At 39.6% G+C, this 15,243-nt stretch overlaps 1 protein-coding gene across 1 annotated transcript in view; it reads left to right on the forward strand.

The window, feature by feature from the left end:
- Positions 1–2,946: 2,946 nt before the first annotated feature.
- The window catches only part of SLC9B2 (solute carrier family 9, subfamily B (NHA2, cation proton antiporter 2), member 2), a 15,321-nt gene continuing 3,024 nt past the window's right edge, over positions 2,947–15,243 (forward strand). The window contains exons 1-8 of the mRNA XM_010015797.1: positions 2,947–3,039; positions 4,639–4,822; positions 6,329–6,499; positions 8,680–8,822; positions 10,925–11,052; positions 11,946–12,121; positions 12,662–12,768; positions 13,959–14,108. Coding sequence (XP_010014099.1) covers positions 2,947–3,039; positions 4,639–4,822; positions 6,329–6,499; positions 8,680–8,822; positions 10,925–11,052; positions 11,946–12,121; positions 12,662–12,768; positions 13,959–14,108 — 1,152 coding nt within the window. The remainder of the gene's footprint in view (positions 3,040–4,638; positions 4,823–6,328; positions 6,500–8,679; positions 8,823–10,924; positions 11,053–11,945; positions 12,122–12,661; positions 12,769–13,958; positions 14,109–15,243) is intronic.

Consider the following 15,243-nt stretch of genomic DNA (forward strand, 5'->3'; position numbering starts at 1 on the left):
GTGGGAGTAGAGGTAAGCGGTGGCCTGCCACTGGCTGTGCAGGCGGGAACCTGTGCGGGGAGGCGGGAAGGAGGGAAGGAGAGTGCATCGGGGTTTGCCTACCTCCCTGTGGGTGATGGTGCGTGGTTTGGGTTGTTTTTTGGGGGGGGGTTGGTTTTTTTTTTCAGTTATTATGAAAGTCAGTTGCTCTGACAGTGTTAGTGGTATTTTACTTGTATTCTTGTCTATACTCCGTGTGCACAAAGCAGAATGTTGGGGTTATTCAGCCTGGAGAAGACTCCAGGGAGACCTTATTGCAGCCTTTTGGTAGTTAAAAGGGGCCTATAAGAGAGCTGGGGAAAGACTTTTTAGCCTGTTGTGACAGGATGAGGCATAATGGTTTTAAACTAAAAGAGGGGAGATTCAGGCTGGATGTGGGGAAAAACTTCTTTGCAACTGTGTTAAAACACTGACACAGGTTGCCTGGAGAGGTGGTCAATGCGCCATCCCTGGACTCATTCAAGGCCAGGCTGATGTGGGTGTGGGCAGCCTGATCTAGCTCATTGCAGGGGGATTGGACTGGATGGCCTTTGAAGGTCCCTTCCAACCCAAACTATTTTGTGATTCTATGACAGTCACCAGGGCAATAAAGCTAGTAATACAGGCATGCACACGCAGCCCCTCACAGCCATCTCCCTCTCTTTCCTGCTCCCTTTCATTAGAGCAAATGAAAGGCTTTAATAAAAACCATTCTGGTTTCAAAATAAGGAAAGTATATTTTACAGGGAGGTACTAAAATAAGCCTCTTACTGGCTGGTTTCCATGGTACAGACCTTAACCTTGTGGTATGAATTCTGCTCCATGATTTCCCAATCACTGATTTTTGTCTGTATAGGGGGAAAGTTTTGAAAAACAAACCCACAAAAAAAGAAAACCAACCACAAAACAAACCACAACAAAATACCTTGAACCCCAAAACCCCCCACCCTGATGTGAGTAAACTAACTACTCACTTTGGTCTCATTAATCCAACTGGCTGTTGCTTGAAAGTAGCAGTATCAAGAACCTAAGAGGGTGAAGACCTGGTGTAAAACAGTCAAGGACAGCACATACACTGTCAGACTTGTCATTCACACTTTGAAACGATTCCTGCTAAGTGGAATGTCCAATCTCTTTGCTTAGTCAAATATGCTACTCTGAACTATGCATTCAGGACCTGAAGCTGTTGAGGTGGACTTGGCTTTCTCAGAAGTATTAACATATTTTGTGTCAATAACTACGTGATCTCAAGAACTGGGATGTTGCCCATACAAAGCTGGATGGAGAACAATATCCTTCAGTCCCTTCTGTCCCTTACACACCTTTCAGAATTACAAAATTAAGTACATATACCCTGAGGAAATGTTACGTGGAGGGAAGGAGGGAGATGCTGGTATGTTGCTCATACTTTCAATTTCAATTAGTATACGCGCATTCATGGATTCCCAGCCCCAATAAAAGGATGAACAATCCTATGGGAGGTGGGGGGAATATCACTTCATTAAAAAACTGCAAGACCACAGCTGTTTCATTCCACAAGAAGTAATTAAAAACATAGAAAAGTATTGGAGTTGGAGCAAATGAATGTTTTACATTTAAAAAGGGAAGAAAGCAAAGCTATTATCTTAGAAGACATTGAAGGTGTTTGCCTATGGCTCTATATTCTTCCTCTGTGCCTTGGCTGTGTCTCAAGCCAATTTAATATTGGAACAGCTCAAACAAAACCACCCCAGTGTTACAATAGCTTCTGTCTTTGCTCATGGCACCAATTGTTCTCAAATATGAAACATATCATTATAAACTGAAGGCTTGATAATTGTGAGAATTGGCTGTCTAACTTGCTCCCAGCAATTTAGCAAGGAAGGAATTTCTTGGCTCGAAAGTTCTGCTTAACTTGAGCAGTGTTTTGTATGGCCAGAGCAATGTAAATGACTTCCAGAAAATGCCCTTAGTACTGAATGTAGTTAGAGAAGAATATATGCACACCTTTACTGTACCAGAGAAGAACACAAGCAAGCCTTGTTTGCAGCTACGTGCATGTGACTCTTGCTGGCCTGCACCTGTGAAACTACAGTAAATATTCACACAAAGACAATTCTGATATACAGAACAGTACACCACCACGTATCATTAGCATCTATGGGACAAGAAATAGATCAGTTAGACTGAGTAACTACAATGACAGTTACCCACAAACAACTTGGACCTTATCTCTCACTCTTAGAAGTATCTCCATGGGATATAAGCAGTAAGAAAGAGCTATGTTTTATCAGCCTCACCTGATTGTAGACTGCAATTTGTGCATAGTCTTGATCTTCATTCAAAGATCGTATAGTCAGTGTGTTTGTGAATAGTCACATCTAACAGAATCATGTTCTTGAAGATGCCCCTGAAAATCAAGCTGGATCTGGTCAGGTTTAAGTTATCGAAAAAGTGTCCCCTCGTGTGTATGCTTTAGAAACTGCAGCTGCTGTTCTTAGCTTTATGAAATGGTTGCTTGCACTGCCATGCACACAGAGACTCTGATACTTTCAGAACTAATGGTCCTGGTATGTGGAATTGACAGCAAATAACCTTTATGTTGTGCTGATAGGTGGCACAAATATGTGTTACAGCCATATTTTTAAGGAGGAACTAACAGGTTAGCACAGATCACTGTGGTTTTACAACTCAGACTTTTTAATTCATTTTTGTTAGTGCTTGACTTCGTAACCTTAATACTGTTCTTTCTGTTACTTCCTGTCTTGTTTTTACATATAGCATACATGGGTATGTAAAACCCACTAAATTCCAAATTGGGCTGTGAGGGGGTTTTTACCTGATCTGTGTGGGAGGACACAAAATCACTGAGGTCTTCTATCTGGAAAACAGCATTATGTGCTTCTCTCTAACTTTTCTATCTTTATTGCTTTCCTTAGGTTTGCAATAATGGTAAAGGAGAATATTGTAAAAGATAGTGAAGATTCTGAGCCATCAGCATGTGAGCGAAATGGCATGATTCCCTTGCATGAGCAAAGTGAGGTAATTAATTAGGGTCTCAAAGTACAATTTCAGTCAGAGGGAACCTTCCTTTTCCTTTCCTTTTTCTTTCTACACCAGTTAAAATCTCTACATTGGAAGGGAACACAGAAACCTTCTTAGCAGGAATTTGTTACAATTAACAAATGTTCAGTGTTTTGAAGTCTGTGGTATGTTGGATTGCTGGAAATCAGAGGTTGCAATTTCAGCTTTAAGTGGAAAATGCATCAGCTTAGATTTTATAATCAGCTATTCAAGAGGATTTTGTGGACTTAAAATTGCTTCTTTACTTTCAAATTGTGCCTATTAGTCCAGTTGCTGGAAGTTGTTCTTGCATGTCTTCTTTATGTACGAAAAATAAATGCTTCCCCCAATTTTAAACTTCTGTATAATTCCGGTGTTCTTGGAAATTTCTATGGCTTTAAAAATGATTTGCTGTAAACGCAAGTAAGGATAAAGTTCTTAACATAAATGGTACTTTAGGGTAAACGTATAGTATTGACTGTAAAGATAAGTACTGTATGGTGTATTTTTATACACACAGGTAGCTGGTAATTAGAGGGTAGATACAGAAGTAACTCAATGCTGAAAGCTCACAAGATTTGTGTTCCAAGTGTGGCTCTGAGTAAGGGAGATATATATAGAGACAGACAATACAGAAAAAATAATTGGAAATGTGGAACTGTTACTGGAGGAGGGCCAAACCACAGTATAGGCAAGAATTCCATGTCCATGCTATGACAGTGAGACGACATGAAGGTGAATAATCATAGGAGAAGGCAGATGATTAACTTGTCAAAAATAAGGACCCTAAAATGAAGTGAGACACATATCCAAAAATGGTCAAAAAGCACTTTGGCTATGAAGACGGATAACTAGATGAATCAGTATAAGAGAACAGCTTCAAGGAACCATTCTTCAAGGAAGTAACCCCTAGGGTAGTATTTCTCCATCTCTACCTTGACTTACCAGCTTGAGACTTCCAGCAATGGATCATGTAAGTAATGCTTGCACTGGCCAGCTGTTCTTTCATCTCTAATCATAAGTAGGTTTTGTTATTTTGGTTCAAGGCTTTGCAACAGAAATTAAGGAATTATACAAAAGACACTGTATCACTGGAATGATGCTGGTCATTAACTATATTGTGAAATCGAGACTGGAAAAAGAACCTTATCAAATTGTTTCAAATATTAACAAATATTTAGCTTGTATACAAGGCAACATGAACCTGGCCTGTTAATAACATTTCTTCATCAAATGTGAACAGGTGCTATTTGTACTGGGATAGGAGTCCTGTCAGTTGCAGATAAAAAGGCAAATGTCCCACAGTATTTCACATGCAGTTCTTTGTGCCATGCAAAATCAAACACATCACCAAAAATCACAAATATACTACAAAGCTGGACCATTCCTACAGTGATAGTTAAGTCTGTGGTATGTTGGATGGCTGGAAATCAGTAGTTGCAATTTCAGCTTGAAGTGGAACTAATTCACTAATGTAGACAGTGTGGAATTCATGCATCACAACTGATTTCAGGTCTTGTACATGGCTTTGGATGTATACACTGCTGTTTCTTAGAGAGTCTCATTCTTTTCATTCAGGAGGGACCAGCAGTAGATGTCAAAGGTACTGGTGGGAACATACAGACAGAAGAAACTGCTCTCTTGAATCACTGTGCTCAGCAACCTCTGGAACCAACAACAGGGTCTTCAATACCTGCAAGAACACCGAGCCAAATATTTACTTGCCCTCCTCAAGGTTTACTGTCCCGAACAGTGACAAATGGTATGTACCAGAGTTTAGTGGAAACAAAAAATGGCAAATGAAATATTCCTTTCTCTGGATGTGATGATATTTGTCCATTGTCCTTGAAAATGATGAAGGGAAATGGCTGTGTTTTACATATCACACTTTTGTTTCAATGTTTTAGCAGGGGAAAAAAAACCAAAATCAGGTGAAACAAAAATTTGAATGTGTATTTGTTTGTTCCTCCATCCTCTCTTCTGTTTAGTGTGGCAGGTATGTTTTTGCATTGCAAGTAGTTTTCATCAGAAGAAAGATCTCCTAATTCTTATCTTTATAGTTTGTTTTGGTGTGGGATCATTAAGATGATTATAAAAACAGTGGTATTTTTGTCACACTCATGGCTTTTTGTTGAATCAAGGCCACAAATATGGGGCTTAGCAGCCATGCCTTCCTTTGTTCCTTAATACTGTAGACATGCAAAGTCAAGAATCCTCCTAACTACACGGCAAACTGACCCATTCTGTTTAAGATGTGCCCTACGCTGGAGGCTCACAGAAGAAAATGCCTGTCTAACCAGTTTAAGTCTTTTCTTAACAAAAGACTCTTCCTGTGGTTTTGACTGCTTGCACAGCCTCCATTCTCTCTCACTTGGGATTCTTAGGCTTTCATGTTTGGAAATCTACTGGTCTTCCCTTTGCCACCTGTCACCTTTAAATTAGTTGAAGAAAAATCTAATCTGAAAATGCAATACATTTTCTTACAAGAAAAAAGATTTATTCAACACATTTTTTCCTCTCTTGCCTTCTGCTTTTATATCTTTGTGTGCCTGTTCCTGTTGGATAACTGTAGGAACAGATTTGGGAACCTGGAAAGAGCACAATATTTTACATATTTATAATATTTGCACTTACTGTTCTCATACTATTTTTCAGGACTTTTTTTTTTCCACTGTGTATTATCCCTCTCTGATTGCTGTATCAAGGGAAGTATTTGTACTACTTCAGTCTGCCCAGAGACATGACCTTCTTCAGATTTCCATCCCCCCTCCAGTGATGGCAGCATATTGCATAAGCACATCTAGCCAAAAAATGGTACTTGAATTCTTTTCAGAATTAGACTGGAGTTTCAGTCATTAGCCTGAAGATACACCAAGCTGTACAGCAGCAGGCTCTTACTGCAGTTTTGAAGTAGCTGAAGGAAGATATGCAAAGGCAAGATAAGTTAGTGAATGTGTTTGCTTTAAGTTCAGGACCTGTTAAGTGCTTTCCACAGTGGCTCAGGGTTCACTCAGTACTTTCTGGTCCCTAGTGATGTTCTTAGTACCATTTTTTAAAGTATTTTAGCACCTGTAAAATCAGAACATCAGTTTAGGGAGCAACAAAGATTAACCATATTGTTATGATTAAACTAATTTTTAAGGTAAGTGATGTTATTTTTGAAAGTCATGGCAATGTTTTCATTAGTAGAAAAACGAAAGTGATGTAATAGCACACAAAGCCATCCCTGAGAGATGATTAAATATGAATATTTCTTGTTTTGTTCCAGTTGCAATTGTGGTCCTGGTTTGGGCTGTGGTTTGGTCCATCACTGGGGCTGAGTGTCTCCCAGGTGGAAATCTGTTTGGAATTCTGCTTCTTTATTTTTTTGCTGTCATTGGAGGGAAAATTTTTGGATTCATTAAAATACGAACACTACCCCCTCTCCCTGCTCTTCTGGGTAAGATGTCCTTCCTTCTTTTCTTCCCACATATTTGAGTGGTTTAAACTGTCAAGTAGCATCTGCAGGCTAGGTAAGTTTGGATTTGGAATGAACAAACTGTCACACTCAATCTGTAGCTTTTCCAAGTGACTTTAATCTCATATTCTCTGAGAAGGTGCAAAATTCCCCAACTGTCTCAGGTGAAATTGCCTGTATGTTACTAAGGCTCTCCTTTTAATTCTCTGGGGACCAGAGAACTGTATACCTACAGATTCAAAGATTATTGTCCTTCAGTCCCGTCTGCCACAGTTACTTAAAATTTGGGTTTAATGTTACCAAACAGGATTCTTAATCTAGACCTCCTGTTACAGTAGAATAATTCATAAGGAAATTATAGCTGAGCAGTTTTGCATGATCTCACACAATGAAAATGTTTTCCAAAGAAAACACTACAAGAATTCCCTACTACTGGTAGTCCAAAACAATTTCTTTCTTCTTCCTTTATCTCAAGTTAACTGAAACCTGAGAAAATAAACTGAGCACAAAGAATAATTCAAATGAGAGGGAGGGAAGTTTTGCATGTAGCACACCTGCCTGCAATGACATGAACACAGAATGTAACACACAGGGATTCTGCCCTATTTTAGTAAACAAAGAGAAAAAAGGGTAGAAGGAAAAAAATCTGACCTTTTGGATTTTGCTTTTTTCTTTTTTAAATTACATCTGCATCTGAAAGTCATGAGTTGAGCATGACACTGCTTGTCAGACAGGTAATACTGAGCAACAGAAACTTAAGCATGACAGCTCATGTCTGTTGAGTTGCTTAGGACTGAGTTCATCATTCAGATCCCCAGTCTTCGAGGAAAATTGGAGAAATCTGTAAGTCAGAAGAAGATGGACAATGTCTTTGAATATTCTTTTTTACACCGGAAATACAATTCTTGTACTTTTTAATACTAATTCTTTAGTACTTTCGTACTCTTTAATCCGTTTGTGCTAGGTGCAGTTGAGTATAGTATGGTTGGCTGAGCACTTAAGCACTTTATAGTGAACTTCTGTTTCAGGGGAAAAAAAAGGAGTGAAATTGCTACTGAAACAGTCACACAGTATATTTTAGATATATATTGCAGAGAGGTCTCTGCTGCAGGCAACATGGAGCAGAACAGTGAAGATACCCATTGAGGAGGAGTTTTTTGCTTTGTTAAGTAGATTTCTAGATCAGGGTAGCTCCAGTGATTTGGACCTCATGCAAACATTGCAAAGAGGATGATGTGATCATTATGCTGGCCTGATATAACTGTCATGAGGCACATCATTACTTATGCCATTTTTGTTCCTGGGAGGTGGTAGAAAGAAAAATGTCCAAAAATTTAGTGTGTTCCAGGACAAATCAAGTCCACAGCCAAGGCTCACACCAAGCTGGGACCAACCTGAGCAGTGTTTGCTGACTTTTCGTCTTCTTTTCATTGCCTGTTTCTTAATGTAGCTAATACAAATTAATGCCACAAAAATGTATCTTTGAATCTTCAGGACCTATAGTGAATCTCTGCAGAGCTACATTTCAAGTCAAACTTCCCTGTACTTTTCTGTATCCTTCCAGAACTACAGTTCCAGTAGCTTTGCAGGAAGTCTCTGATTCCTCTTTGCATAGAAGTCATATTGCCAGAGACTTTTTAAATGTCTAAGTTAGTCCACAATTAGCTGTTTTAGATTGTATTTCCCAATGAACTCAGCATTGTGGTTCCTCTGATACCTGCATTTTTTACACCTAGGAGGATTTTTAATGACTTCCAACTTCTGAGGTAAATACACAGTATTAGACAATCTTCCTCTTTTCATGTTAAAACAAGCTAAGAAAAAAAAAACCTTTAAGGATGCAGAAGGGTCTTTGCTTATGCCAAGTATGACCTGTATGTGGTGAACAAAGCTGAATTCTGTTGACTCGCACTGAATTCATGTGTCAGCATTCATTGGTGACCTGGTGTGTTCTTAGGCCACTTTCATTGCTTTAAACATGTCTCTCTTTTTCCATGCCTCAGTCCCCATTGTTAAAACATGGCTAATAATTCAGAACATTAATTGTTTCTTCATCTCTCATAAATACATAATATGGTGTCTATTTTTAAGACTACTATGCAAGCTTGTCTTGTACAATAAAAACAAATCATTTGACAGGCACTTACTTGCTTTCATTTAAGGGATGCTACTTGCTGGTTTCCTGATCCGAAATACATGGTTCATTAGTGACATTGTCCAGATAAACCTGCGCTGGTCGGCAGCACTGAGGAACATTGCTCTTTCGATTATCTTGACCCGAGCAGGACTTGGCCTGGATCCAATGGTATGGCAACAGTTATTTGTGTGCAGCAAAGTATATAACAGCCCTCAAAAACAAAAAAATTTTTTTTGAATAATTGTGTCTGTTAAAATACTGAACTGTTAAGTCTTAAAGGATCTGCAAATGAGATCATAGAATGATAGAATAGTTTTGGTTAGAAGAGACTTTAAAGATCATCCAGTTCCAACTCCCTGCTATGGGCAGAGACACCTTCCACTAGACCAGGTTGCTCAAAGCCCCATCCAGCCTGGCCTTGAACACTGCCAGGGATGGGGCAGCCACAGCTTCTCTGGGCAACCTGTGCCACTGTCTCACCATCCTCACAGTGAATTACAGAAAGCATAGTTTTTATCATATAGTTATATGTATGTTAACACTGGCAGTTGGGTTTGTAAGTAGGCAAGCATTCCAAAAACTACTTGAAGAAAACTGATTTTATGACCATTTTCCCCTTGCCTTAAACAAATTTTCTGAATTTTGTGAGTAGAACATCTTGAGGACATGTACTCCATGGTTTGTCAGGAAGAGTTTATGCTCCCTGACAAACTGAAACAAGTAATGGAAGGGATCCCCAATCCTTGAAAGAGAATGTTGCTTGTGTTGACACAAATCAAAAAACACAGCCAACTAAAACATCCAAACCTGTGTGTCTTTTTTTTACTTTTTTGTTTTCTTTTTTTTTTAATCCTTGCCATTTTAATGCAAATACATTAATGACAAACCTGAGTCCTGCTGCACTACAGAAACAATGCTTCACATCACAATTAGGTTTTTTTGTTCACAATGAAGCCCATAACGCTCCTGTGAACAAAACCAACAGTCTTCCTCTGCACACCATGAAACTTGACATCCCATAATTAATGAAGGTGAGGTTTTGCTTAATCAAAATCAGCTGGCTGAAATAAAGCTGTACTGTATTGGCCCCTACCCATTTAAGTTTAATGTTCCACTTAAAGTTTATAAAAAACTTAGGTCAAATATAGCTAGTTCAGATTTTACTTAACCAATAAACTTAACTGATTTTACTTAACCAATAAAAACTTGGGAGTTGCCAGTTCTTCAGATATTTAGGAAAACAGTGGTGTCATTCTTGAAAAATGCCTGGTTTCCTAGATTATAACTGTCTCTTTTCCCAAGACATTGAAGCTTGTATGAGCCTGTTGTTACACACAGCTCGGATGCCCGGTTCTGGGAGATGGCTTTTCTTTATCGTCCACGACAACATTTTTTTGCCAAGGGAGCTTCATCTTTGACTCATTTTTCTCCCATGTGGCAATCAAAGCTCTGGAGCAATGCTTTGATGCAGTTACAATGGCTCCTGGCCTAGTTGAAGCTGTGAAGACAAAGATGTCAGTTGCTCTGGTAATTCTCAGCCCCAATTATGCTGGGATAAACTGCACTGGTAAAAAGTCCAACTCACTGATTTCCCCCCCACAATGTCAAAATTACGGACCTGTCCTAGCAGAGTCACGTTTGTGACTAACTTTTAAAGGAAGCTGTTACAAATAAATACTCTGGTTTAGAGAATTTTTTTAATAGAAGTTGCTGAGCCAAATGGAACTTAAATGCTCTGGATATCAAGTGAGAGACAGCTGGAAGAAACGCTTGGCTCCTTGTGCCAAGTGTATGTATTTCTACAATTTTTCATGGCTTACTGATGTGGGAAAAATTATTTTGAGGTGCTTGTGCAACTTGTAGGATTATAGCTAACTCTGCTGTGGGCGGAGCAAGTGGCCTCAAGCAACTGTGGGTAAGTCAGCTGTGTTGAGGCTGCGCTTTTCAAATGGATCCCAGCTAGTCCAGCCTCTCACATTTCACTTGCTCTGCACAAGAAGCCAAACAGAATTTTCTGCCACTCCTTCCTGTGACATGCAGGAACCTTGCTGGCCGTAGATTCAGTGGTTTCACTGCCACACTTGGAATTTTATATCCAAAACCAGTTGTGCTTGAGCCTGTCTCAGGCTTAAGCTGTGTAAAGCTGTCTCATCCTGTACTGCAGCTCAGAGAGGATTCTTCTCATAAACCATATCAGATTGTGCATGTGTTTCCTCTCTATAAGGACAAGGGTACTGAGACTAATGTCTGAATGTGTTTGTACATTGCAGGCTCTTAAGAAGCTCAAAGCAGTCTGTTTACGACTTTCATTTGGACCATGCATTTCAGAAACATGTACAGCTGCTGTTTTTGCCTACTTGCTTATGCATTTGCCATGGCAATGGGGATTTATATTAGGGTAATGTACTCTCTTTTCTCCTGTATGACGAATGTGCCTGTTTTTGTGCTACAGTTAAATGATCCAAATGCAGTTAGTGCTCTGCACCAAAAGGAGACCTCAGTTTAATGTCAGTTAAGAAGCTGTGCTTAGCCCCTGTGGTTGTTTGCTTACCATTCATGTCTGGCTCTGTGGCTAATTTAAAGGTCACATTTCCAGGCCATGAAGGAGTACTTGGATCATTACTCTTCTGCGTTCACAATCTGAGCACTTGAAGAAGGCTGGTGCAACCCCTGAGTCTTAACCACATCACAGAGGGCTTCTAGGGATAGAAGATGATACCACAGTTTAGAGAATCTTCATGCTGGAATTCAGAATTTCCTCATAGAGACATGCACATAGGACAGTCTTCCTGTCACAAGTCAAGGATAAGGATATGGCATGTTATATTCTGGAGTAATATATTTGAAAAGGAAACCTTTTCCATCTATTTCTGTCTAAACTGGTGGAATTGGTGCAGATGCATATACTGGAGCAAGATGGATGAATTCCTCCTATGCCACACATCATTGATTTTTATGAGAAGAAACTGGGCTACTGAGTCATAAGCATGTCTAGACTAGGTTCCTAAATGGGACAATTAAGGCATGTATCAGGGAGCATAACTGGCCTCCAGTGTAGAATCAAGTCTTGGAGCCCTTTATTTTTAATACTATTGAGTTGGGCAGGAAGAAAGAGCTGATTGCAAATACGTGTAGAAATACCCCTGCTTGTAATTAGCAGGGAAAGGTAAGGAAAATACCTTATGTAAACATCTGTTTACTTATGCTTTAAAGGAATTGGGGTCAGAACATTTTGAGGTTTTTCGGTTCAGTGCTTTCTTTTTAAGAGAGGCTGAACCTATGTGTTTTCAGTTTTGTTCTAGGTGCAGTTTCCCCTGCTGTGGTGGTTCCCTCAATGCTGATTTTACAAGCTGGGGGATATGGGGTGGAGAAAGGTGTCCCAACTTTGCTAATGGCAGCTGGCAGCATTGATGACATTATGGCTATCACAGGCTTCAACACTTGCCTTGGAATAGCTTTCTCTTCTGGTATGCTGGTTAATCTGTGTGTGGTGAAATCCAGAACAAACAATGATGTTTTGAAGGATATGTGCTCTGTTATGACTGACTGGTTTGTAACTTACTGACATCTCCTTATAAAGTTCATGTATGGACTTGAATATTGAAAGGGAAATTACCCATGATCAAAAGTCTTGATATAACATTGTCTGCTCTGAGTTGTGGGTCACAACAATTCTCAGAGAACATCTTTCCCTCTCTGCTCCCTTAACTGCCAAGTCTTGCCCTGCACGCCCAACATAACGCTTTCAAATTTCCCTGGGTTTGGCAATGTTCTCGCAGTGGCTCTTTCTCTAGCTTCTCCAGCACACTTTCTTGGCATGAACTTCCAGAGAGAGAAAGTTGCACTATCCAGTCCTTTTAGGGCCATACGTTCCATCCTGAACCCCTCTGCCCCAACTAATTTAAAGCAGACACTGTCCTGGAATCACCCTCGTAGGTCTACAGTGTGGTTTGTGCATGAAAAGTCTGTGTATGGCTTACTGAACCCATTTTTCTTCTGCCAAATAGGTTCTACTCTGTACAATGTTCTCCATGGGGTGCTGGAGGTTGCTGTTGGCATAGCAGCTGGGGGGATTCTGGGAATGTTTGTTCGATATTTCCCAAGCCACGATCAGGTAAAAAAAAAACACAGTAAAAAAACCTTTTTATGAAATAGAGACTCTTTGCAAAGGGATAATGTTCTTAAGTTAATCATTTCCAAGCTTCACGTGAAGCTGGTTTTGGGGAAAGCTGCGCACAGTGCTAACAGCTTTCAGGTTGCAAAGCCTATCCATCAAGTGAGGATGTGTGTTATAGGTGATTACTTACTGCACCAGTAACAATGTATGATCTCACAGTCCTTCCCAATGCAGAATTTGAAACTGAGCTCGCCACCCTGCCCTCACTGAAGGCGGTGGAACTGTCCACATGTAAAGGAGAAAGGGTCTGATACCCATTTCAGACAGTAAAATAATCATCAATTGGATTGACGTGTGACACATTTACTTTTGTAAGACTAGGCCTCTTGCCAGGAGGCCTAAGATTAAAAATGAGTAAAGCGGACAGATTGTAGGCATTAAGTGATGGGGCATACAAAGAGTGCTGATTGGAATGTGTGGCTTTCAATGAAAATCAAGCCTATCTAAAATGATAGATGAATTTACTATCAAGGGGCAATTAAGAGAACAGAAAATTGTGCAAGAAAGTAGACATGTTCTGGACTATTGAAGTCAATTTGCAAAGCATCTGTTGCCCTCAGTGGGACCAGATTTTCTTCTTATTAAATAGCATAAGAAGTGTGATACAAGAACTAAACAGATAAATAGAAACGGGCAACAATGGAAGAGATATAACTGTCTGCTGCAAGACTGGATCAAATAAAACTAGACTGTCCCTGCCTAATATTTGTTTGGCTTGTCCTTAAACCCATCTAGTGGCAAGGATTTCACCTCTTCTTGGATAAATTGTTCTAGTACTTGACTGCGCAGGTAGAAAATCCTGTTATCACAGAGCTGAAGCAGGGCTGTTAGAATAGAGAATCATATTCCTTGTGATACAAAAAGCCTACTGGAATTAAGACTTTGGATGGGCAGAGGAGAGAAAATATTACACTTCAAAATGTAAATTTCTTAGGAATTAATGTAAAAAACCCCCCACTCTCAACCCAGCAGTTCCTGTCTCGCTTGAAAGCTTTGGTTCTTTCACAGTGGTTAATGACAATTTCTATTTTCAAATTGTTATTTTCAAAATCATCAGCAGTAACCTTTTTCCTCCATTTCTAAAAAAAATTCTTTTTTTTTTTGTTGGTCTCTTTCCTTGGCTGCAGGCGTCTCTGGCATGGAAGAGATCGTATTTTCTACTTGGGCTGTCCATGTTTGCTGTTTTTGGCAGCACCTACTTTGGCTTCCCTGGATCAGGAGGGCTCTGCACATTAGTCTTAGCTTTTGTTGGAGGTGTTGGATGGTCTGAGGAAAAGGTGAATGTTTACATAAAGAAGCATACCATACCAAAACCCTTTTGCATGTACAGCCTGATGGGAGTTTGAATTTCTGTCAGGAATGATAGTGATGCATTTATGAAGCTTTAGGAGGGGTATGGATTAAAGAAAAAAGCATTCTACATTTATTTTGGAAGTCTTTAACATTTAGCATGACAGAAAGTTATGTGAATATATATTAATACAGAGCCTAACATAATGACAGAGAAATGCTCTCAAGCTTTTCTTAGACATCTTAAGCCATTTAAAGGAGATTTAGTTGTCAAGGCACTTGACTAGGAATCCGAAGCTTTACATCCCAGCTCTATGAGTGTCTGTAACCTTACGCAGTCACTTTATGGTAAGATTTACAAACAGGTGTCCAAAATACGGTTGTGCACATGGCCTGAATACCCTGAGGTTTTGTTCTGCATGGTTTTGGGGTGGTGAAATGGAAAACAATAAATAAGCATCCTCTCTCATCTTTCCCAAATCCCAGCAGTGTATTCTGGATAAAAGAGAGCAGGGTGCCCACAGTAAAGGGTGATATAAGGCCATATATAAACCATACAAAAGACTGCTTTTTAGTCAGTTTTTCTTAGCTGAGTCTGCTTCCTCTTACTGTTGCTGCCCCACTGCATTTCTGTACCTTGTCATGTCTCTTTTGCTTGATAACATCTACACTTAATGACTTGAGGGCATCTTTCCCTCTACAGCTGTAGCCTTGTGACATGCAGTAGGAGAAGGGGAGAAGAAGGGAAAGAAAAGGCGATCAGATATAGCAGAGTCCATGTTCCTATCCCCATCTAGACCCTGAGTTCAGTAAGATCTCAAGGTTTGTTAAAATAACGAAAAAGAAACCATGGTTTCTATTTTAAGTATTACCTTGTCCAAGTATAAAAGAAGAAAAACTCACATTGGGACTTAACTACTTAAGGACATTAGAACAGATAAAGCTCTCTATTGAAAAGCTTCTAAACCATTTCAGAAGGAAGGACCTTCTGCAGCCTATGAATGCTTAGTTTAAATTATTTTTATCAGTGAATGAAGCTTCTTGGTCTTAAAGATGTTCATTTCAAATGCCTTAGCTCTTTTCTATCAGGTTCAGTCAGAGATTCCAAGGTTTTCCTGCTGA

Source organism: Nestor notabilis, unplaced genomic scaffold (genome assembly GCF_000696875.1).
Source record: "Nestor notabilis isolate BGI_N333 unplaced genomic scaffold, ASM69687v1 scaffold56, whole genome shotgun sequence".
NCBI lineage: Eukaryota > Metazoa > Chordata > Aves > Psittaciformes > Psittacidae > Nestor > Nestor notabilis.